Here is a 26,757-nt window from a genome sequence, read left to right on the forward strand (position 1 = left end):
ATAGGCATATTAAACTACTATTTTAGGTGTGTCTTTGGGGTCTGTTAAATGTATGTACAGCTAATCATCTTTGACTCTCAGTCATTGGTGAAATCTTGCTTTTTTTTTTTCTTCTTCAGCTGTAGACCATAGGATGGAAAAGATCTTCAGAAATCATATTGTAATCAGAAGAAAATAGCATCAATTATATGCAAATATTTTGCTGCAAAACAGTGTCTGCCTGTAATAGTTTACTGCTAAGCCAAAACAATTCAGCTCTGTCACAGGAAAGGAAATGGCGGCAGCTTTGTCATTTCCAATCCTTCACCCACAGTTGTCCACATTCTGTTTATGGAAGGTTTCTCTATGCTTCTTAATTTTTGATCAGGAAGAGTCACTATTGTGGAAAGACAGTGAAAGGAGTCTGTTTTGGGGGACAAATGGGTCACAGTCATTTGAAAGTTCCTGCGATTGAATCCTGATCAACTGACTTTATTAAAGTCAGCCTCTGAAAAACGTCATCTCCCACTAGATCACAGGCTACATGAAGGCAGGGACTATACTTATAACCATAAATTAAGACATGACACACGGTATGTAACACTCCTAGCTCAGTTCCTAGCACATACGTTAATTGATCAGTAAGTAGCATCTCTGAATGACCATTGGTTACAGATCAACGTGAAAAAGTGATAGGTACCTGTTTTTCAAACTTAGTGATAGAAACTGATCTTCATGTTTTTACTTTAAAACCAGTTTTTAGAAGTTCGCTCTTAAAGGTACGTGATTTTCTAGGCAATGTCCTCAAATCCTAAACGGACACCTACTGATGGAACCCTGGCTTTGCGTCAGTTATCTTGCATACCGTTATGTCAACATTCCAAAACACTTTACCAGAAATTAACAGCAACTGCAATTAAACCCCAAACATTTCTGACACAAGAAGTATTTTCTCTCCAAAGGGAATGGGATGCTGGGTTGACAATTTTTCTTCCTTTGGAAAGACTCCTCTCCCCACCTCCCTCCCTCATAACCCTTCCCCTGCCACGCACGTACATTCTGACCATTTTCTTGGAGTGAAGTTGAAAGCAAGCAGCCCGCCCGCTGCGCCCCCCCCCCCCCCCCCCCCCCCAGCGCTCCGGGGCCGGAATCGCAGCGTTCTCGGGCCGAGCCTCCTCCCGGAGCCCGGCGATGCAGGCGCCCGGGTACCTGCGCCGCTGCACGCCGCGTCGGAGGATCTGCCGCCGCGGAGCAGCCGCGTCTCCATCTGGCCACCAAGCCGCCCAAGCTTCCCTCTCCCGCACCACGGCCCCTTCCTCCCTCCCCCTCCGCCCCTCCTCTCCGTCCTCCCTCCCCGCCCCCGCCCCCAGTCTCCTCCTCTTTTTCTCACTACGAGCGGTTGCTGATGCTGAAGCCGAGCGTCACTTCGGCTCCCACGGCAGACATGGCGACACTGACAGTGGTCCAGCCGCTGACTCTGGACAGAGGTAAGGAAGCGGCTGGCCCGCCAGGCCACCGCGTGCCCTCTGCCGTCCCCTCTGCCTCCGCCAACTCCCACCGGGACAGCGGGACGCGCTCGGGCAGGGGGAGCCAGGGCGGGCGAGGACGAGCCCAGAAGGCGTTCGCGCCGGGAGCGGGATACTTTCTAACCCCTTTCTGTCCCCGCCACGGCCCCGCTGCTCCTGCCCGCGGTCCCAGCCCAGCCGAGGGGCGCCTGCTTCGGGCTCGGGCGCCCCCGCCGCCACTCCCAGCCCCTGGCCGGGTCGCCTCCGGGCCGCCGGCTTTGTTGGAGCGGATGCGCGGGGACCGCTCGGTGCCTGGGGCTCGGGGTTGGAGAGGGGCAGAGAGGAAGCTCGCCCGGCCGGGGACCGGCGAAGACGGGCGAGGGAGCCGCCTGCCAGCCTGCACGGCCCGGGCCCAGGAGGATGGAAGTTTGTCCGGGCGCCGAGGGCGAGGGGCGGTCCCGCTGCCGGTGCCCAGGAGGCCGCCCGGGGGCGAGCAGGGAGCAGCCGGGGGTGTCCAGGCGCACGGCGACGGGGCTGCCGTGGCGGGGAGCTGCCTTCTGCCGAGAGAGTAACGCGGAGCGCAGGCAGCCGTGCCCGGGCCGGGGGCGCAGCGTCGCGGCAGCCGAGCCCGGCTCTTCCCGGCTTCGCGTTCCCAATGCGGCGGGGGTCGCGTCCGTTCCCGCCGCCGGCAGCTCCCGGGCGGCCGCAACTCTCAGGTTCTCCCGCCGCAGCCAACCTCGTTCTCTCCTGGCTCAGTGCCACCGCGGTGCCCGGGCTGTGAAAGGCAGGTTGGGTTAAAATTCAACTTCTGACCTGTGACCCTGTGCGTCCTGCTCTCTGACTTGAACGGGGGACAGTGTTTGCTTTCGCCCTAGGACCTCCGCAAACCCAGGGAAGGAGTCCCTCGCTGCTCTCGGGGGCCTCTCTGGGGCACCCGTGCGGGGTGACACCTGTCCCTGACTGTTCAGGTTTCCGTTCTGGCTTCCGACGTCCAGTTATAAGGGCGCTCGAGTCCCAAAGCTCTGCAGAGGACGGCACCCGCTAGTCGCTGTCCGCAGCGGCCGGATTTAGGACCCTGGGCGGCCATTTGGAAATGGTGTGTTCAAAGAAAATGATTCAGTCCGATGTACCTTTGCACTGGACGGTGGGGCGAGGCAAAAGAGCATCGTGCAGCGAGTACAGTGGGAAAAAGTGAACTCAGTTTGAGGTTTTTGATTTGGAGAGATTGTGGGTGACTTTACCATTGGCGCCAGAACACACGCTATATGGTGCCTGTAGCAACCTCAGTTGGGGTAAGAGTTGAAAAATAAAAAATAATTGATTTTATGTTGGGAAATGTTGATTTGAAAGGTAGCAAATTAATAACAGTAGTTAAATAGCACAGAAATCTATTGTATAATCCATGATTTCACCCCCAATATCATCATCTGCACTAAGCAGGATAAATCCATTGCCAGTAAGAGCCAAACAGATGGCACGCTATTAGAAACTATGGATTTCCCGAGTAGTTCTGTTTTAATGTGATGAGCTCTTATATTGTCCCATTACTAAATCACAGTCATTAAATAATCCGAGTAAAACGATGTTAGGAGAAAAAACTCCAACAAGATTGCATACCTGAGCAATTTTATTTAGTACTACTGTTACTACTACTAATAATAAAATATTTTACTTCTTGGGTTTTACCTTAGCCTCTAGATGCCTCAGTCAGTTGTTGAGGGGAGGTGCTAATCAGACCAAGATTTATTCCTAAAGTTTGTTCTTATTCACAGCCAAACTGTACTGTACCATCCTTCTCAGTGTGATTAGGTCTATGCAGAAGCTCAGGAGTCAAGCTGGGTTAGACTGTGGATGGATCTAAATAAATTCACCAACAGCTCACACTGCTACTGTAACCTAGGGATGATGGGTTATTGGTATCACCACTGCACATGAAGTCAATATGTATAAATATTTATCTACCTTATTAAATTATGATTAGTTCATTGATTAATTCCATCATTAAACTAATGGAAGAAGTTCTAAAAATTTTCCCTCCAAAAAAAGTGTCTTGAAAAAGAGGTAGCCCAGTAATGCTTACTTGGGTCCTAGTTGCAACCCTGGTACTCACTTTGGATGAATCAGTGACCCTCTGTGGAAATCAGTTTCCTTTTTGTGCCTCCTCAGGAGTTTGGATTAGATGATTCTGACACTGTACAGCATTAGCAGTCTATAATTCAATTAATTAAAGTTAGGACTCAGTTTGGGGTCACTTACTGGGAGATTTTCCAGATCATCCCTCCAGAAAAAGGCTGCTTTGGTGCCCTTTGATGTGTTCTAAATTTACTCCCTGCTTTGGCCCCATCAAAGCATTTATCACACTCTGTTGCATTTGCCTCCCCGTTGGACAGAGCTCCTTGAGAGAAGAGACCATTTCTAAATTCATCTTTGAATTCTCAGTGCCTGCCATAGTCCTTGACTCATAGTAGGATCAAAAATTAAGTTAGTGTAAGTTAGGGTAAGCTAGTTAAGTTAGTGTAGTTAGTAAACTACAGATGGCAGTAACTTAAGCAATGTTAAAATATAGGGATTTTGTACTGAACTGAGAGGTACATAACAGTTCATAGATTCACAACATTTTTGGTCCTGAAAAGGGTGGTAGAGATCACATAGGCCAGTGGCTCTTAACTTTTCTTTCCCTACACACTGGACAGATTCCCGTCAGTAACAATAGCTCACCCAGGCTGTAATTTCTAACCCAGAGGGATTGCGACAGGTGGAGAAAGGAGAGGGAGAGACAAAGCCTCCCAAGGGCATTTCAGCAAACCTGAATATGCAATCCCTAACTTTAGAGCTGCTGCCTTTTTCCTAGTACCTTCATTTTACAAATGAAAAACATGACAGAAGTGACGGTGGAGATGTTTTCAAGGTTACTGTACTATTTAGTGGGAGATTTTATGTTAAAATCTAATTCTTGTTTGTTGTCCTTTGATGTCATAGATTGATACATCTGGAATCTTCAAGGCAAACATTTCAATCAGACGAATCAAAGCTATGGATTGAAGTTAAGGTTTACTCCTCCCCAAATTCAAAAAATGTAATCTGAAAGTAAGAGGCTCAGATGTGTGCACCTAACTTCTTGGGTCTCCCCTGGAAAGCAAGCCTTTTCAAGGTCCAGGCTGGGCCCTGTGACTTAAGGCTCTCGTGGCTCTGTACATATCCTAAACCCTTTTCCATCTTCCATTAAGACCTCAGATTAACCCTGTGGGGACCTGCGTGTGGCTATAACCAGAGTTAGGTTTCTGTTCACTCTAGTCCCAGTCCTTGATATGCTTCACTTACTTTATGAGGGTCTACTATAAGCTAGACCCTATTGTGGGATTAGTATACACTGATGTTCTAAGTGGACATATTTCTACTTTTCATGGTAATTAGAACCTACTGGGGGAAGGAGATTTAAAAACACACACACAAGTAGACCATTCATTCATTCACTCACTCATTCAATATTCATTTATCACCTACTATATGCAAGATACTATAGGAATGCCAGAAACAAAGCTTCTACTTTTACGGTCCTTAAGAATCAGTGGAGGAGACAGATAATAAGTATGGGATTAATCAATTGATTTAACAATTAAGTATTGAGTGCCAGCTTTAATGTCAAGCATTGTGGCAGTGCTAATGAACACAAGAGATAAAATCTCATGGCATTTACATGCTAATGAGAGTCACACCATGAACACATACATGTACAACTATAAGTGCTAGATAGAAGAAATAAAACTGGATAAAGGAAAGTGATAGGGGCTGCTGTTTTAGATATGCTAGTCAAGGAAGGCCTCTTGAGTTGGTGACATTTGAGAAGAGCCCTGTAGAAAATAAGGAAAGAAACGTGCAGATATCTGAGGGAATGTATTCAGGAGGAGGAACTCACATGTACATCCTGGGAACATCAAGGAAGTCAGTATGGAAAAGTGAGAGGGAAGGGTAAAGAAAATGGTATGCATGAAGTTGGTAGCCAGGGGGCAGATGATGTAATTCATAATTAGGATTTTAGATTTTAGTTGAAAATATGAAGAGTTCTGAAGAAAATAAACATGTCTTTGGGATAGAGAATAATGGGGAAGGACCTATTTAGTTAGCATTGCTCAAGGAAGGCTCACTAAGAAAGCAAAATTTAAACTGGGTTTTGATGTATTATAATAATATGATCCTCAGGAAAAGCATTCTGGAGAGATGGAAGAGTATACATAAAAGTAGTTTCACATTTACAACTTGGTTACCATCCAGTTAATACATCTATAACCAAGAAACTGATTGAAAATTAAAATTACCAAGGAATAACACCTTTTAGTATGTATACTGGGGTGAAATTTGTTTGTGTATGCCAAGGAAATCTATAGATCTGCTTTTCACTTCTTTTTATTGCTAGGCTAAAACATCATATATTATGATTGGATTTTCAAAGATATACTGGGCACTGTAATTTACATATCACTATGCATAAATCTACATTTTTTAATCCAAGTGGTCATACTATGAGATATATTCATTTTCAGTGTAATATTTTATGTGAGACAGTAATATAGGAATTAGTACATGTAATTTACCCTCGTGGCAAAGAGAAGATGCTGATAAGGAGATTAGAGCAGAGTTCTTCTCTTCCAGACTTTAACATGTTCACAGCAACTTTTCCCTGCATCAGAGGTTAGCTTGCGCAGATTTTAATCTCTGACACCAGGAATGACCTTCAGCTAAACTCAAGGGAACAAAACAGAATGCAATCCATGACACTTAACACCTTCACATTAAAGGACATAGGAACAATTTACTGTATTAAAGATTGCATGGATTTAGGCCCTTTCTTCAGTACGGTTGCTCCAATTCTCCTTCACTTTTTATCTCAAGGTCAGAAAAGATAATTCAAAAGAATTCTCCAGAATTTCACTTTTGCTTATCTTTTCCTCCTAATTTTAAGCCAAATGGCCTTGAAAAAATCATGGCGTACAAAGGAATCATACAAAACCAACTCTTGAAGAAAAATGAACAATTAAAACATTTCTAGGAATGAATTAAAATTATATAATTTAAAAATTTTGATACTTTCCTTGTGACATGATTGGTAGCTTACAATTTGCATGTAGGTACCTATATAAGATAAAATGTTGATATTACTGTCATCTAACTTTTCTGTGAGTTAAATTCTTTTAGGATAAGTTGCAAAAATGGAAATGGAAATCTTTATTTCTTGGCTTCTGAAGTAAGTCGTAGATATTGATTAAACCAATGTTAGTATGCTTTTCCTTTTTAAAAAAAAATCACTTTTGTCTTTTGAAAATTCTAATATAAATCCAAGAACTTTTATTTTGTGGATTTCAACCTTATGGAAAAAACATGAGAACAAAAATTGAATGCAAATGAGAACCCCATGGGTGCCACACTTTTCACAGAATTTGTGATATATTAAAATTTTTCTCTTTTCCCTTTTCACTTTCTAGGCATGCAGAGCTTATTGCTTCATGTATCTTGCAATTCAAGCCTTGAGCAGCCTATGGCTCTTCTAATCAATGATATTCACCCGTTTTTATAAAATCAGTATTTGCTGAAAATGGCTTTTGCTCATAGTCCAAAGGGGCTTGCCCCTTCTCTCACTCCTGGTTGACTTTTTTTTTTTTTTCTTATTTGACACGAAGAGAGATTAAGGAAGAAGGAAAGCAAAAATTAAGTTAGTTCTAGTTGTTTTAAAGATGATGCCCTGGTGGTTTTGATTGGGGAGGAAAAAGAGAGGCTGACTATATTTTATGTCACTTGTCCTAAATCCTTCCCACATCAGCAGCCAGATATATTTTAGTCTACGAACATTAAGTCCTTGCTTTCTTTCACATATTTTCTGTAAGCTCCAAATTTTAAAAATTATTTTTATTTGACTTTTTTTTGTAAATCAATATTGAGTTATTCTTTTTGTACTATACTGTGTAATTATGTAACACTTTATAGGAGTCAGAATTTTGCCACATCTGTCTTTTATTTTTTGATTGATACTAAAAAGTTCCAAAGAGAAGGACCTAAATCTCTGAAGAGTTTCAATTACAAAGAAAAAAAAGGTATTTTGTACTTAAGGAGAGTTTTATATATAGCTTTAAAATTTTAAAGAAATACGTAAATTAATGATAGAGTTTCCAGAAAAAGAAAATCTGGTGAATACCTTCCCGCTTGGTATGTCAACTATCCAAGCCTCAAGATGTATTTGTGTAACTCTTGTCATTTTGAAATTAATTCTTTTTCTCCTGGAGTGTTTTTCTTAGGGATCATAATGAGAACCTAGCTGCTTAGTAGGGGAAAGGGAACATTTAGGGAGTAATATCAAATGAGAAGATGTACTGGGTATTAGGGATGGTTTGATATGTGCAAAATAGACATCTCTTGGAGAGCGTTCTTTTCTTAAAATCTTCATATCTGTCTGTTAGGATATACACTTTGCTGGGTTACGGAACATGTTGGGTTTGTTTATGTAGAGCCCAGCATACTGTGTGGCACACAGTTGGCACACTCTTCATATTTGTTGATTGAATAAATGAATGAACAAAATTGATTTAGCTATACTAGCTATCGTGGAATATTCCTAATGCTAAAAAATAAACAAATCAACAAACAAAAACTCTTCCAACCTAAAATAATGCAAAAACAGTGGCTACCTTAGGTTGTGACTTTGCCTGTGTGTGTGTGTAGCAGACTTCTAGAAGTGGAGTGCTCTCTGTGGCCAAGAAAGACTGTGAAGCATTGGTGTTGATATTAATAGCCCTGTATCCGTTGCCTGCACCCACCACACTGTTTTAACTTGTGACTTAAACCAGACAAGCTAATGTCAGAATATAGCTGAAAAGATTGAAAAGAATTTTTTTTAATGGGGGGGAAGAGGGGGCAGGCTACAGAATCGACACACAGACAGATGAGCTATACTGCCCTATTTTTTTTAACCACAAATGGATGAATGATAGAACTATGTCCTTTTAAATAAGCTAAAATGGATTTAATTTGAAATCATTAAATGAGAGCATAACCTTAAAAAATCATATTGTGATTTAAAAAATCCGTAAGTGCTTTACTTCTGGTCTACATGGAGAAGGTTTTCTTATGATTGAGTTTTGGTAAGTAAAGTGCTAGTTGAATTTGAAGAGGTGGCTAATAAAAATGCCTGTATTCCCACGTTCATCGCAGCACTATTTACAATAGCCAAGATATGGAACCAACCTAAATGTCCATGGATGGACAACTGGATGAGGAAAATGTGGTTACTTATGCACAATAGAATATTACTCTGCCGTAAAAAAGAGTGAAATTCTGGCATTCACAGCAACGTGGATGAGCTTGGAGAAAATTATGTTAAGTGAAATAAGCCAGGCACAGAAAGAGAAATACTGCATGTCCTCACTCATAAGTGGGAGCTAAGAAAGAAAAAAAAGAATGAATGAAAGAAAGACCACTATAAAATGTTGAACTTCCAGAAGGAGAGAACAGACATATAGTTACTAGAGGTGGGCAAGGGGGAGGGGGTAGGGGGTTAGGGAGTAATTGGGTAAAGGACACAATGAATAATTACAATTTGCAATGGTGAACATGCTAATAATATTGATTTGATCATCACATACTGTACACAAACACTGACAACTTTGTGTACCCCATAAATATGTATAAGAAAAAATAAATAAAATTTTCAGGAAAAAAAAAAAAGAAAATGACCACTTGAAAAAAAAATCATGTGGGATTGAAACTTACTTTGAAGTTCCACTCAGATATCTGTTTTGGACAGAAAACTAGGGCTTCTAATTTAAACTGATGGTAATTTCTCCTAGAAACACTGTAGCTATTTCAAGTCTTAACTGGTTCTGCTATTTTTGTTTACTTTCCCAGTGTGGTGATAGTTATATCTCAGTATAAAATCTTCTGGGTTTTTTTTTCTATCAAAGAATTGCCTTTAATCAAGAAAAGATAGAATGATGGGAGTCACAGAATGATAAACCACCAAGTTAGGTGGGGATGGGGGAAAGCATCAAATCACAGATGAGTCTACTTAACAGTAATGAAAGAATCAGGACCTATGGTTAAGGGACTGCTGAAAGTTATTTTTGAGGAAAATTGGAGAAGAACAGTAACTGCTGATGGACAAATAACCTGGCTTCCAAAAAGGTGATAAAGTTGTTTTAGGAAACTATAGACTAATCCATTTGTTGTTTGTCTCCTAACAGAAAAATATAAGGCATATTATTAAAAGAATGGAATATTGGTTCTTAGGAAAGAAAGTGGCTACATGGGATCCCTAAGAATAGGTCCTGCTAAATTTCAGATGTATGCCATAGCCATACTATATACTCATGACATTACAACTCTTATAGAAGCCTTGTGGAAAATGTGGAGATACATGAAGTGGATAATTGTACTCTTGGAATTCTAGTGGTTGAAACAGTGTCCCATTGAAGTTTGGTTCTTTGTCCTGTTCTGCACTGTTACCAATATTTTGAATGAGTGCCCTAGAACATATTTTAATCAAATTTACAGGTAACATAGAGCTGAAAGAAATAGCAAATAATTTGGCCAACCAAATCAATATTCTAAAATTATACTTAGCTTAAATAGCAGGTTACAATAAAAGATGTAAAATGTAGTAGAAATGATTTGGTTGAATCACATTACAACGTGATTAGATTCATATTGATTGCACTCCAATACGGCTGGAACAATCTGGTTTAAAAGAAGTTGATTTGAAAAATATTGGGGGCATTATTTAACAAATTCATGACCAATGTGATAAAATTATCAAAATATTAAAAAATAAAATATTAAAAAAGCCCAATTTCTCTTTAAAGTTGAATATAAAACTATTTAATACTAATACAAGTCACCCCTCAGTATTTGTGAGGGATTAGTTCTAGGACTCTGGTGGATACAAAATCTGCAGATGACAGATATATAAAATGACATAATATTTGCATATAACCTGTACATACTTTAAATCATCTCTAGATTATAATATTTATAATACCTAATACAATGTAAATGCTATGCAAATAGTTGTTATACTGTATTGGCTTTTTATTTGTATTACTTTTTATTATTGAATTGTTATTGTATCTTTTCAGTTGTGGAATATTTTCAATCCATGGTTGGTTGAATCTGCAGATGCAGAACCCAGGATACTAGGGCCGACTGTAATGTAATAAAACACTTATATACCATAACTTAGCAGGTATTATTTCAAAAATGTTAGAATGATTCAAAATTAGGAATCACTTTGTGTTGGCATATTAATCATATTAATAATAAGTTTTAAAACATGATGAAAAACTAACTCACAGTAGTGTTTCTCAACTAAGACACAATAGGTATTTGGAGCCCTAAACTTATTTGTGATGTAGGAGGTTTAGCTCCTAGGCATTAAATACCAGCCTAAATTCTGTCTGTCCCATCATTGTGTCACTGAAAACACCTGACGAATTTCTAGATTCCTGGAAAGTACTATCTTGGAGTATCATCACAGGCAGTACCAACTCGTACAGTTGAGAACCATTGATTTCCAAGAAAGTAGGATTGTTCAACACTAGGAAATATTTTCCTGTGATTTTTTTTTACACTAACAGATTAAAGGAGAAAAGCCGTATCATCTAAGTATATATGGATAAAGGCATGTGATGAAAGATAATATCAATACCTGATTTTGAAATAAATAACTTTAGTAACTTGTAAGCAGAGCACTTTCTTAACATTATAAAAACTAACCACCAAATGCCAATGTCAATTCTTATACTTAGTGGTGAAATATGGAAAATTAACATCAAGAACAGTACAGAAATGATTTAATCAATATTATAAGATAAAAAATAAGCAATCAGATATTAAAGAGGAACTGTCAAAATTATTATTTTTAGATTATTTGATTATCAACTGAATAGCTATTAGAAAGTATAAGTGAATTTTCTGAGGTGATATAATCACTAATATGCACAAATCAATAATCCTATGTTTAAAGACTATCCATATATTATTATTTGGATCCAAAAAATAAGTTAATAATTTGATAGAACACTAATTCACAAGAATAAAAATAACAAAAAGGTAGGAATAAAAAAGCTGAAATTAATGTTTTTGAATGTTTACTATATGACTTACCTACGGTTTAGTAGATATTTAGGGATACAGAAGCAAACAAGATAGGCGAGCTCTCTGTTAGTGATGGTGCTTACATTCTATTTAGGGTAGACAGACAAAATATTTAAATAGTTAAACAAATAGTACGATTCCAGAGAGCAATGAATACGGAGAAGAAAAGTAAACAGTGGAATGGTACTGAGAGCTATGTACACAGTGAGATTCTGGAAGGGCACTCTGAGGAGGTGACATTAGAGCAAAGATAGCCATGCAAAGATCTGGAAGAAGAGCATTTTGAGAAGGGGAAAGAAGCTGGTGCAAAGGTGATAATCTTGGTGGATTCAAGCAATGGAAAGCTGTAATAGGAAAGGAAGAGGAGACAGGAACAGAAGGACATATAGTGTCAGCTGGTAATACCTACTTAAAGAGATTATTGTGAGAATTAAATGAGATAATGAATGGCAAATACTATGTGATGTGGCATTCCAATACTATTAGTTTCTATTGTACTATAAGTCATTTCTAGGGTGTCTTGTTGTTTGGGAAGCCACATGGCACTTAAAAACATGCACTCTGGAGCCACACTGCCTGGGTTTGAATCCCAGTTTTTCCTCCTACTTAGCTCTTCAACTTCCACCAAAGTTATTTGACTGCTTGGAGTCAAATCAATTATCTGTATACTGGCAAATGGTAAGAATAGCACCAACACAGAGTTGTTGGTTTTAGATGAGTTAATCTGTATAAAGTACTTAGAACAGGTCTGACATTGTAACCACTCAACAATGATAATTGTTTCTTCTCTAAGTCCTGGAATGTCATGTACTCCCTACCTACTGCCAGAGGGCTGGGGACAGAGGTCAAAACAAAATTTTCCATATACTCACCTAATTTGCCAATCCTCTTTCCCCAAACAACTTACTTCTTGATACTTCCATAATTGTTTTTTATAATTTTGCTAAAACTCTTACCACACGAGGTTGAAATTATTCTTTTACACAGCTGTCACCCTAAAAACAGTAGTTTCTTATATTTATCTTTGGGCACACATTGCCTGTCACAGTGCTTGAAAGATAAGTGCTCAGATGTTTGCTGAATAAATGAGTGGCTTGTTGTGAAGCTATAGCTAATGTCTGGAATCCTGTCAATACTGCCAATTGTAGGACTCTGTATCCTGTTTGTGACACCAATTGTCTAGCTCCATGATCACGCTAGTTGTTGGGCTCTTTTACCTGCTGGTAATCCTGTAGTGACTGGGCTGATTGTTGAGCTAGGGCTGGGTCTGGAGCTCCCAGACCCCTCAAGCCCATTCACAGACTGGGTCACAAACCCTTCATATGCCAGGCTGGGTCACCAGACCCCTTCACGCAGGTCTATGAGCTAGGTAACTGGCAAAAAGGTCCTTGGAGCCATAGGTTGGAAAGCATGGCTGCACAGGGCAGATGCCCAAGGCAGACGCCCACCCACCTGCTTCACTAAAACTCTTCTCTCTCACTCTCTCTCTCTCGCTCTCTCTGAAGATCACAAGAATAGCAACAAAACTGAAAAGATAAATTGGTGTGCATGCGCATTAACTCCACACACACACACACGTACACACACACAAGCAATTTGCTTACAAAGGATGTGCTAAAACCACACCCAACTGGACCCAAGGTGAGGGCCCTGACCAAACTATTCTATTTTCCCAACATTTGTCTTCAAATATGGCATAGTTTCAGGGAGCAAAACCAGGTAAATGAGCAGAAGGTGTAAAGTGACAGATTTTTATCCAAGAAAAAATTTCCTACATTCACTCTTTCAAAATTAGAATTACTGCCTTCTGTGAATTTGTGAATATCTTATGAATGGAAATGTTAAGGCAGAGGTGAATAATAAATTGTAAAAGTTGTTAAAGATGACTTAGAGGACTTTAAAATTCAGTCATTGTTTAGGACAAGAATTAGAGTTTGTGTAGATGTTCAGTGGCCTTTTATTTTTTTTTAATACAAACTAATCATATACAGATAACAAAAGTATACTAAATACTTGACTGGAGACAATATAACTAAGAGTGATGTTTGACTCCTTTTTCAGTGCTGTTTAATTGTAAAGCATCACATGATGCTGAAAGAAGCAAACATGTGGCAGTATGAGCTCTGAGGCTGAGTCCCAACCCTAATTACCCTGCCTCATCCTAGCCATGTTACCTTGACCTGTTACTATCCTCTTTGTACTTTAACTTTCATCTGTAAAATGGAAAATAATAATAGTTGCTACCTTGTAGCATTGCTGTAAAAATTAACTGAGAAAACATATGCAAGTTCTTAGAACGCCACCAGATCCACAGTAAGTGCTCAGTAATGACTGATTCTTTCCATCTCTTCTCCCCAGAAGCATGCGTTTTCCCCAGTGCAATAAATGAGAAGTGCATGGGCTTCAGATTTAGATAGATATGGAGGTGGGTTGCAATTCTGCCACTTATTATCTGTAGAAACTAAAAATATTGATTACTCTCTCTCTTTTTTTTTTTTTTTTTTTTTTGGCAGCAGGCTGCAGGGATTGAACCCTGGACCTTCGTATTACCATCACCATGCTATAACCAACTGTCTACATTTTCTTTCATAATATAAGAATAATGACACCCACTTTGCATGGTGATCTGTTCCTTTGATTCTTCTTTCCTTAACTTAACCATTCAAGGAAAAATGAATGAGAGCCTACTGTGTGAAAGGTACAAAGTCACAGGCTAAGGATAAAGCTAGCAGTCTAGGGAAAAAGACAGACATTAAGCAAATAATTTATGATGACATATTGTGAGTATTATAACAGCAGCTCACACATATTGAGCATTTACTACATGCCAGGCATTGTGCTTAGCATTTTTCATGTTTCATTTTAATTAATCCTCACAAGAAACCAGTAAGGCAGGAGCAATTAGTACTTTGAAGAATTGGGAATATAGGAGGCTAAATAAAGGAAGTTAAGAGTGTAGGCCGGTTGATTCTTGAGACCCTGGGCTTAATCACTACACCACACTGGCAAGAGCAAGTGCATAGGTCTGTAGCAAGCCCTGAGGAACATGAACTTGTATGGAACACTATAGGCAGAGGTGCTTGCAGAGGCTTCACAGAACAGACAGACAGGTAGGAGGCACAACAGGAGAGCATGGTGTCCTAGAAAAAAAGACAGAGCTTTGTCCAATGCTTATGAAAAGAATGTATACTAATGTTGGTATAGACTAGTTTAAGTAAGGTATTTTTAATGTCTAGCATGATTATTGGAAAATCGCAGGGGTTTAATAAATGGCTGTGCTAATTATTAATAGTAGTTATTAATTTCTTAGTACTAAAGGTGAAAATACCCATAGACAGAATTATAAGAAAGTAACAGCAATATTCTGTTTCATTTTCCCAGGCTGTGCCAGTGAGCCAAGAGATAATGACTGTGACATTCAAGTTACCTTTCAGTGATCTGTAATGCACAGACAAAACTTCTTTACAGACCTAGAATTTTGACAGGCTCACATAAGAGAGTGGAACCCTGGTAACAGTGCCCCAAGTCCACTTTCCTTACAGTCTTTACCTGCAAGTCAGAAGAGGAAGAATGTAGCAGAACCTGAATTTCAGGCATAAAGGGAAACTTGTGACATTTTTTTCCTTCAAGATTAGTTCTAAATGTCCCAAAGGTCATAAACACACTCTGCTTACCCCGTCTCATTAAAATACATGTCTTGGGGTTTTAATATGGATTTCAGTGGCCCAAGTAATACTATATTTGTCTACCATTAAATGTGGAAGAGATGTTCTGCCTAAGTGAAACTTATAGTTATCTGAAGCTTAATCCTTTAGGCCAAAATTTTTATTTTTAACCATTTTAAACCTAACCATACAGGATTTACACACACACACACACACACACACACACACACACACACACCCTTTCCTTCTTCAGTATAGCATATGTTGTCTAGAAAATGGATCTTTTGGTAACGGAATAGTAGAAGACAAAACAAATGAAGCCCTTGCTCTGGAGGCTGGGAAGTCCATGATCAAGGTATTGGCTGATTCAGTGTCTGGTTAGGGCCTGTTTCCCAGTTCAGAGAAGGCACCTTCTCCCTGTGCCCTTACATGGTAGAAGGGGGAAGTCAGCTCTCTGGGGCTTCCTTTATAAGGGCACTAATCCCATTCATAAGAGCTCTGCCCTCATGACCTCATCACGTCCCAAAGCTCCCACCTCCTAATATTGTCACATTGATGATTAGGTTTTTGATGGACACACACATTCAGACGATAACATAGCTGGAGCCGAGTAAGGCAGTGTAACAATCATCACATGATCCTGGCAATCCCCTATCCTAAATAGTTCAATGGATTAGCCATAGGCAAGAAAACTGTACATGGATATACTGAAAGTATGCCTGTCTTCCTGCTCATTTCCATTTTTCCCCCCTCTTGGTTTAGAAATCTCTGTCTTATATGCACTAGCAAGTTTTCAAAGCTGCTTTTCTTGGATCTCTCTCCATTATTTTCAGAGCTTTCAAGAAATATATTTAGTTATTTTTAGTCTTAAAAATTTCTCCTAAATATGAATATTTCGATATGAGATTTTGTCTTTGGAAATTATAAATTTTCCAAATGTGAAGGAGCTGTAACTAATTGATTGTCTTATATGCAAATAATACTTTACTGATCTACCAATGATGGAGGACATTGCTTATCTTGTTATATATCTTTATTTCATTTGTTGTAGTGGTGGCTGAAGGGTTTAGTATATATATCTTTAATTTATCAGAGATTTCCTTAAAATAATATTATTTATATACAACAATATACTTCCAGTTGCTCCTGCCTAAGTTTTGTTCTGCTGTTGTACCTGTGCTATAAACCCACAACTTATTGCTACCAATTTTGCTTTAAACCAGAGGTTCTAAACTACAACCCCATGTCAAATACAGCTTGTGACTTAAGTGGCTTTTACATTTTTAAACGGTTGAAAAACTCAAAAGAAGCTTTTGTGACCCATGAAAATTATATTAAATTGCAATTTTAGTGTGCATAAGTAAAGTTTTATTGGAACACAGCCACATTCATTTATTTACAAATCGTCTGAGTACTTTCGAACTGCAAGGGAAAGTTGAGTAGTTGTGACAGATATTGTTTGGCCATAAAGCCTAAACTATCTGCTGTATGGCCCTTTACAGAAAAAATGCTTGTTGCCCCCTGCTTTGAAAGCACTAAAAAAATGGAAAAAATAACCTATACTTTCTATTTACTTTCCTTCTAAGCATTTGAGGAGCTCACTCTCAGCCTTCAGTCTTCAGTGCGTACCTGTGTCACAGAAAGGTTCTCTCTCTTTACCTTCTACCTTCTCCAAGGATAGACTGCCGTTGCTTGTTACTTGGTGTTTACTAGCCTGGTCCGGTTAAGGAGGTGGGCGGGGGGAGAAGGCAGGGATGGGACAAAGAAGTCAAAGGAGTTTCTCTGTTGTCCTAGCCCAGCCTCTGTCTTAGGAGAGCCCTGTGTGCCTGGGTCTCAGGGATGGAGATTTCTCAGTGTTCCTGCCTCTCCTTGGTCAGCCAGATTAAATTCTGCCTTCTGTCTCTGGAGGGTCTTGGGTGGGAGAGTTTCCTATCCCTTCCCAGTGGTAGGATACCTCTAATAGTATTTGCATTTTCAATATTGATTGGCATATCATTCGCAATTCCAAAGAATTGGAACTAGGACAGTTTTCTGCCTCCTCTCTTCCTGGGGTGGAGGGTTTTTCTCTTTTACTCTTCTCCCAGCTGTCAGAAGTCTTCTCCTTTAGTCTTTCACCCTGATCCATTCTTTCTTAGGAACACCCAGTAGAAGTTTGTGGGAAAAGGTCTATGAGTGCTTGCCACTCTCAGAAATTCTATACTCTTATGCTATCTCACACTTGACCTTTTATCAATTTGTTAAAACTGAGCTGAATTTTCCTTACCCACTGGTATAGCAACTGTGTCTCTTCTCCCCGTCCTGTGCCATGGATAAACAAGCCTGTGCTCGCTTCCTATCTCTGCTTGGAGGGTTTTTTTTTATACCTCCAAGTTAATCTTTTGCAAAGTTAATTCATCCTATGTGAGCTATCATTTATGCTCACCTAGTAGAGAAAGAAATTGTGTTCCCAGTTGGGAAGACAGACGTTGAAAGCATTTTTGCAGTCTGGTTCATTTTTGGTACTTATTTGCACATCTGAGCAACTATTTGGATATGCAGACTGTCTTTATGTTGTTGCTCATATTTCAAATTAAAATCCAATTTAGAGACTAATTTAAGTGAATCTGTAATACGGCAGGCTGAGCTAACACAGAACCTCTCCCATAACAAACATCAAGGTGTGCTGGATAAAATTTAGCCATTAAAAAACTATCTATAGCTTAGATTGCAAATGAGGAAGTGTAATTTCCAGGTGCCAGAAATTAAAAAGAAAGTGAAGGCTGGAATGGTAGGGTTGTGAGCTGACAATTTGGTAGAAGTGGGGAAAGGGAGATGAAAAGGGCACAGGTGGTCCTAGACTTAGTGGCTGGGGGCAATGCAGGAACTGGAGGTGAGGCACTATGCCCATGAACTAAGCTGTATTACTTAGATGGAGTCTAAATACATGCCACCCACTTGGTTCAGGAAATCCATCTCTCAAGAAATTTACATAAAAGGACTCCTAGGCGAGGGCAGGCTGGATGGTGTAAAATGAAAGCCAGCACTCTTGAGAAACATCTAGCTACATTGGCTTCTCATAGAACAAATAATTCCTGCTACAGGTGCACTCACAATTAAACACTAAAAACACATGAGAAAGAGAAGAAATGTTGGAGTGTCAGTGCACACGACAAACCAATGAACGAATGAGCCCTGTGTTTCAGGCAGAGGGTACAGATTCAGAGGGAAGAGGGTTTAAAAGAATTTTCAGTTTGAAGAACTGAAAGATCTTGATATTGAAGACATCAAAGACAATGAAAGAAGATATTTATAATATTAAAAATATATATCGTAAAAGAATAGAGTACAAATAGAGAACATGACACAAATAATAATAGGCAAATTTGAAAAAGATTATTGAAAACTATGAGAAAGAACATTGAAAGAAGATGTTAAAGAACAAAATGACATTAAATTTTATATTAAAGTTTCGAAAAACTTTAAAACTTCTGTTTATAATATCATTTACTCATGTACTCATACAATGAAACAAAAACCATTTAAGTAGCAACATTTTTATTTTAACTGATGCTATAGCCTTATTTCTGAAATACCCATTGAACTTAAAAGGAAGCTATTGTGAATTAAGCATTAAAACCTCCAGGTTAATGTTTGGCTTTTCTTTTTCTGAGATATTAATTTGATCGTGACATTCCTTGAAGTAAAACTCTTCAGTGGCTTCCCATTGTGCAACATTCTTAATATGACTCGCCTGGTGGGTTTCTAGAATTGGGTCTATATTTTTCCAGCTCCCCTCTCACCACTTTCTAAGGCCAGTGTTTTCAGTTCTTTTCATTTATAAACATACCCTTCTCTTCCCAAATTTGCTGTTCACTTGCCTGGAATGCTTTTTCTCAGATGATAACCTACCGTGAACTTCATTCAGTCTCTATTCAAATGTCACCTCTTTAGAAGTATTACCTGCCATATCTAAATAGTCTTCTTTTCCTACCCCCATCATTCTTTATTCTCTATCCCAGCTTAATTTGTTTTTATTGCATTATTATTAAGTGACCGTATGCCAAATATTTATTTGCATACAGCCTTTCCCCTGTACACTTTATGTCCCAAATGCCTGGAACATAGCCTAGTACGAGGCTCATATTACTCAAATATAAGCTGTTATGCTATAATAGCTATGAATGTTGGCATGGTAATGCTGTTATTTTGTTGTTGTTGTTGTTAATTCCTGAATAATGTTTCATTTAGGTAGAAATTCTGTAAGTAGAGGTAGACCTCCTAAGAGATAAAAGGTTTATAAGGATTATGGAGATTATAAGAGTACTTCACAAAGTTCGTGGAAGAATTCTACCACATATTAGTGGTACTTTACTTCATGCGTGTGATAGTGATAGTGTTGTGGTGGTTGTGTTTAAATTAAATATTATGAACACGGTTACTGTTAGAATAATGTAAATTAGTAGGTTCAAGATTATTTTGGAAGGGTTATAAAGACGGCTATTATTCAGCCTATGTGTGCAATTGATAAATAGGCTGGGATTCTTCATAGTTGTGTTTGATTAAGTCCTCCTCACCCTTCTGCTATAATTGATAGTATAGCAATTATTACGTTTAGGTCAATTGATGATGAAACCTAAAATATAATTGAAATTGGTGCCAGTTTTTTTTTTTTTTTATCACCTTAGTAGGATTATGCCTGATATTAGTGAAATTCCTTGTGGGACTCAAAAATGGAATGAGGAGAGTCCAAGTTTTCTAATTTGTGCCATAGTAATTATTAGGGATGCTGTTAGGTTAGGGATTTTTATGACTGTTCACTGCCTGGAGTATAGTGAACAATAATATATTGATGATGGATATTATTAGGAATATAGATGCGATTGCTTATGTTCAGAAGTATTTAGTAGCTGCTTCTGTGGATCGTGGGTTTGCCTTTTTGATTAAAATTGGAAAAATAGCTAATATATTTATTTCTAGTCCTATTCGGATTACTAGTCAGCATGAGCTGAATATTGCGATTATGGTTCCTGTAAGGAGGGTAAATAGAATGGTAGAAAAGATGAGAGGATTAATGAGTATGGGAAGGATATAAACCAACATTTTGGGGGTATGAGCCTGACAGCTTATTTAGCTCACCTTACTATAGAATATGTGAATTAGGTGGCACAGAGATTTTTGAATTCTTAAGAATAGGTTCAATTCCTATCATTCCAGAAATAAGATGGCTTTAACCTCTGTTATTTACTCTATGAAAGTAACTCTTTTATCAGGCATATTTCTTATGTTTGTAGCAGAATAATCAATAGTAAAATAGGTATAGAGATACGTCATATGCATAAGGGTAATATGAGTTGTCAAACTTTTTTTTAATAGAAAGTATATAAGTTGATCATATCAGATTTGTGGGTATGATGCTCAAACTCATAGGAATAAGGTAGTTCGGAGAAGCCTTGCGTTTAATAAATATTTGTTGAGTGAGTTAATAAATTCAGGGTCTTGGTAATGTCTCTGTGGGAAAGCTCTTCTCTTCCTTGTCTTCCCTTTTTATTTAATTTAATTAATTAATTAATTTATTTTTATTATTATATATACATGTGGGGTGCAACGTTGATTTTCAGTAATTGTGTAGAGTGTGTGGTGGTTAGATCAGTATAGTCAGCCCTTGTTTTCCCTTTTTCTGATAAACGACTAGTTGTCTTGTTAGTATTCAGTATTCAGATTCCTCAAGAAATCTTTTCATGTTCTCTCAGCCTAGGTTAGGTACCTCTGTTTTATGCTTCCATAGCACCTTGTAACATCCTTTTGTAAATTTATCCAATCATCATTCAACAAATATTCATTGAGTGCTGACAATGTTCCAACCACCACGGCGGGAATTGCTTTTTTTATATAGAAGAACAAGGAAGTTCTCACGATTAGGTGTTTTGAAAGAGAGTCTTTAAAGAAAAAAGGGTCATCCAGGAGGATAACTGGGGAAGCATAACCCAGTCAGAGGAAATAGCAAGTGTAAATGCACTGAGGCAGTAAGTCCAGTGTGGCTGAAGCAGAGTGAAGAAGGGAAAGTGTAGTAAGAGATGAAGAAAGGGAGGGAGGGAGAGAGGGAGAGAGCGCATGAGAGCAGGGGGATGGATGCAGATGAGGCTTGCTGTTTTGAAGACTTGGGCTTTTACTCTAAGATAATAAACCACAGGAGGGATTTTGTGGAGGGTGACAAGATGCAACTTGTGTTTACATAAGTTCACTCCGTTATGTTGACTGTAAGGAGTAAAAGAGTAGACAGAGAGATTAGTCAGAAAGTTATTAAAAGAATCTAGGTCAGAGATGATGGTAGTTGGGAGCAGGGTAGTGGCAGGACAGGTAGTGATAAGTGGTCAAATTCTGCATACATTTGGAAGACTTAGCCAGCAGGATTTGTTGAAAGCATGAATGGTGTGAGAGAAACAAAGCAGTTTGATGATGAATCAGGTGTCTGGCCTGAGTGTCTGGAAGAATGAAGCTTCAGTTTATTGAGATTGGGAAGATTATAGGGGAGAAAGAGTTATGGCCATGAGGAATATAGGTTTTGGACAGGTTGAGATATCTGTTAGACACCCAAATGAAGAGTTTGATTTGGTGGCTGTAAATAAAACTCTGGAACTTAAGGGAAAAGTCCAGGATAGAGATATAAATATGGGGATTAGAAGCATACGAATGATATTTAAAGCCATCTGGAGGATGAAAAGATGTAAGTCTTGAGGACTCAGCACTGGGTAATTCCAACACACATAGGTTTCAACACGTATAGGTTGAGAATATATAGGAGAGCCAACAGACTGGTGACCAGTAGCCAAGTAAATGAGTGTTTTAAGGAAATGTGACAAATTATGTGTGTGAAATGCTAATAGGTGAGGTAAATGTCATCTGGGAACTGACCATTGCATCTAGCAGTGTGTGTAGAGGCATTGGTGGTCCTAACTCTTTGTTTAAATAATGTGTAAAAGCTTCGTTGGAGTAGGTTCAACAGAGGATGGGAACAGATGTGTTAGAGACAGTATGAACAACTTTTTGGAGAAGTTTTGTTTCAAAGGAACGAGAAATAGGAGAGTACCTAGAAGGAGATATAATACTCAAGATGCTTAAAATTCCTGTGTCTGTAATAATGGTAAGAACTATACCTTATGGTAACAACTATTCCATATTGTCGACTGCCTTATGCTTGGCCAAAAGCAGATGCTCAGTTACATATTTCTTGAACAAATAAGTGCCTTTTCAGTTAAAATTATTAAGTAAAATCTGTTACAATTTAGAAATATTTTCAATATATGTTACTTTGACTTTTAAATTGGACAATATGTATTTTGATACTGGTAAAAAATAGTGAAGTGATCACAGATAATATGAGCACTTCATGTTTACTTACCAATTCCCCATCTAACTCACTTTGCTAAGTACCACATACCAACTTTATTTTAGAAGAATCATGCAATATGACAAATTATTTTGCTGAGAGTATTTGGTGCAAGTAGCTTTCATCATCAAAAGCAGAGGTTTGTGAATCATGGAGAAAATAGAGTAGATATATTTTTCTTCAGCAAAGTGGAGTTTGATTCAAGTTTGAGAGCATCAGAATACATTTAAAATTATTGCCCGTAGTACCATAGTTGTATGTGAAATGTTGATTCATTGCTGAGTCATAGTACACATTTATTTGATGTGAGGATGGGCAGTTGTAGTGTAATAGATGTTAAGCTTGAAATTTGGGGAGCTACAAAGATAAATGAAGTCATGAAAAATAAGGTGAAATATGTAGGTTGCAGTAGATAAGCTTAGCTTTCGTCGATAGAAAATTGAGAGTTTGAAAATTTTGAGCAGGGAAGTGAAGTGATCTGAGCTGAATATTTATCAATGAATGTGAAAATTGGCTGCAGGATTGAATATATGGGGAGGATCAGTGTTTTACAAACATTATTCTGGAGGATTTTATTGGATGCTCCTAGAATGAAAGATTCATGGTAAAGTAAATTAGGAAATATTGGGTTTCCCAAACACTGGGTTAAAGAAACTTAAAGATGTTTCTTTACCGTAGTGTATGATATACTTTTTGAATCTCCAGGTAGTATGGAATATGCAGACCATGGAACTCTTTGTTCAGGGAACCCTATTATTCTTTCAAACAGTTTGAGAATTTTGGACTATATTATGGTAGATATATGGATGATCTGACCCGCACTTGAGGAAGGGTTTTGAAATGGAAAAGGAGAAATAGATATTAATGGGCATGCCTTATTGATTAATAGGTGGTAAAAACAAGGAAAGAAAAAGTTCAAGGAAAAACATATGGGTCCACAAAGTTAATGAGTTTAGCTTCGCATTTAATGAGTTTTGAGATGCTGGAGGACAAGCAAGTAGAAATTGGGGCTTTTGATATAGGAAAGGAGTTCAAGACTAGAATCAGGTTTCAGAAGCACAGACACTGTACAGTAAATAGTGATGTAGAATAATTTCAAAATGATTAAAGCATAAATGAAGGATATTGAAATAATAGCTACATTTTTTTCAGCAAAAAAAAATGCAGGATAGAGCAAAAGACTACTTAGAGGAAAAATATGGCAATAAATTCTTGAAAGTAAGTACTTTTTGTTTGACAAGCATCATTTTCAGTATTCAAGCTGAGATATAAAAGGAAAACCAAGTAAAAGATGTTTCTTTCTGCTCAGCATATTTATTTACCATGGCAGTGAAGCGTGATGCCTTCTTCAGAAATCCTGACATACTCAGGATACTTGAGCAATCAGTGTTTTTTGACAACCTACTGCCTTTGCTTTCTCTTCCTCACTGTGGGTATTGCTTCACAATTCATGGTGTCCACATCAGGCTTACAATCCTAGATTTCCATCTCCTCTCCTGCACACTCTCAGAGGTCTTCCTTCTGCCCCTTCTTCTGAATCACTCTTCTCAAAGCAGCATTTGTTTCTTAGAACTGTGCTTGTCAGAACTTGCAGGTGTGTCATGGAAAGTATAGGAATTTATAGAATGGCTGCAAGGCAGAAAAGCGTCATCACCAGGAACAAAACATTTTTTAAAAACTCAGAAAACTGAGATTCTATCAAATACAACACAATATGTCCTTTGTTGTATTTATATTCTTTGCATAATTACATCTACCTGCATTTGTTTTTAGAAGGAAATGCATGTGGCAAAATACATAGATGCATTTTCAAGGTCAGAATGTGGGGTTTGGAAAAGAAATGTGGAGCAGACGGTAAGCTCATAGGAAAATTAAGTCAGCCAGCTTTCCCCAGATGGTCACCTTTATACTGTTTTTTGTAGCTTGCGAATTAGACACCTGTGTTTTCTTCAACTCCCTCCCTGCCATGTGAATTCTTACATTTGACATTTCGATTGCAAATAAAAACAATAAGTCCTTTTATTTTTTTTTCACCAAGAAACCTATGTTCTTTGTTCTTATTTTTGCTTGGAATGAAATTAACATTTTAGAATTCTTAAAATGCTTATTTTGATTTCACAGTTTATTAAATGCGGGTATAGTTGTTAAACTCACATAAAGGATTTATTTTTTTACTTTTCTGGAGACCAGCTTGTGTAACCTTTAGATCTTTTTCATTTAAATATATGTATAGTACATATTTTCTATAGAATGTATTTTTAAATGGAGATCTATTTTTAATAAGAAAAAGCATATTGATTTCGTAACTAATTCAGTTAAAAATGTTCCTTGAACATAATTGTCACGTTAAGTATATTCCTTCACCCCCACTCCATACCTGAGAAGAACATAATGCCTTTTATATAAACAATGCTTTTCAGGTAAACAATGTGCTGTTCTCATTCACTGCTTTCCTACTTCTTTGGCATTTGAATTGGCATTCCATTATTGAAATGTCAGATAAAGATAATAAGGGTGCCCCCGCATCAGTGCTTAATAAACCAGCACAATAATTTCCTCTTGCTTTTGCATTGTTTATATGCATTAATAAGCATTGATACTAGATGCATGCAGAAGAGAAGGGATTCCTAAAAGAGACATATTAAAATTTTCCTAATTCATTAGATACACCCTTAATAAATGTAACAGAAAAATAAATACATTTAAAGCATTAATAAAATGTGATGAAGTACTTGCACCTGAGCTAAGGTGTTTAGTGTATGTATAACTAATAAAGGTAAGATAAAAATGCTCAGTTAATTATGGCAGGAATGATTTCTGTTAATACCACCTGAAGAATAATGCCTTCCAAATTAAACTTATTTATGCATGAGTAATTTGTCCTGCATTTAAAAAAATGTGAATTAAGTACTAGGATCTTACTTATTTTAAGATAAACAAAGCTAATATTATTTTATTTAATCTTCTCTCAGATGGAACAAAACCAAGCTATTTACTATAAATTCAAAACCTTGTTGAACAAGCCATTTCAAGTTTATTGCATTTGCCTGTTTATTTTGACTCAATTAGATCCTAATGACACATGAACTGGAAAAGGAAAGGTACAAGTATAATTTTAAGGGCATCTAGTGGTTTCTGGGATTAAATTTTTTCAGCTGACAAGAATATATTAAATTATTTAAAAAATCAAATATAAGGTTGTTGCATCTGTTTTTTTACAACTTAATGCTTTATTTGTAAATTTAAAAATCAACTCTCCATGCTTAAGAGTCTACAATCTAACCTCCAAATTGCATCTCCTAGAATGTCCTTAAAATTACATTAAAAAAAATTTCTGATACATTTTCATGTATACAAAGATTGAGTTATGATTACAGCTCAGTGAACAATCTTTTGAGTAATGGGTGTTGAATGGCATTGAGCAAGACAAACTTACCCCAAAATATTTCCTTCATCTTCTGGATAGGTGTTTCCTTTTAGCTCATTTATTTATTCAGTAAATGTTTAATGAGTACCTGCCATGTTACAGGCCTTAAGCTGGGCATCAGGGGAGAAGAAAAAACAATACTAGTTCTTGTTCTCAGGGAGCTTACAATCTGGAAGAGAGAGACATTAATCAAATAATCATGGAGATAAACGTAAATATACCATAATGATAAGTACTAGGAAACAGAGACAGGTGGATACCATGAAAGAACCATGGCATATATTAGGCATTTAATAGTAGTTGCTTAATATTTGTTGGCTGGATTAATGAAAAAATAACTGAATGAAAGGTATAAAATAGAGAATTATCCTAGAGAAAGCTTCCCTGAGGAAGTAATGTTTGAGCTGAGATCTGAAGCATGAATAAGCATTCAATGGTAAAGAGTGTAGGAAAGAGAGTCCCTGAAAGGAAACACAAGATGCATGACAAGATAGATCATAACAGACAGAAAAGAGTGGGCACGTAATGAGCTCGAAGGAGAACATAGTGCCAGAAGAAGCTGGAGTGCTTTATGGTGTCTAGAAAGGCCTTATCTTCCATGTAAAGAAATGTAATCTCATTCTTAGAGCAATGGAAAAACCATCAAACTGTTCTAAATAGGGAAATAATATCCATGAA

General features: G+C 38.0%; 1 protein-coding gene across 1 annotated transcript in view; it reads left to right on the forward strand.

The window, feature by feature from the left end:
- Positions 1-1,384: 1,384 nt before the first annotated feature.
- LIN7A (lin-7 homolog A, crumbs cell polarity complex component) overlaps positions 1,385-26,757 on the forward strand; it is a 131,555-nt gene continuing 106,182 nt past the window's right edge. The window contains exon 1 of the mRNA XM_063076255.1: positions 1,385-1,466. Within this exon, the coding sequence (XP_062932325.1) occupies positions 1,385-1,466 (82 nt within the window). The remainder of the gene's footprint in view (positions 1,467-26,757) is intronic.

This window comes from Cynocephalus volans, chromosome 12, assembly GCF_027409185.1.
Source record: "Cynocephalus volans isolate mCynVol1 chromosome 12, mCynVol1.pri, whole genome shotgun sequence".
Classification (NCBI taxonomy): Eukaryota; Metazoa; Chordata; class Mammalia; order Dermoptera; family Cynocephalidae; genus Cynocephalus; species Cynocephalus volans.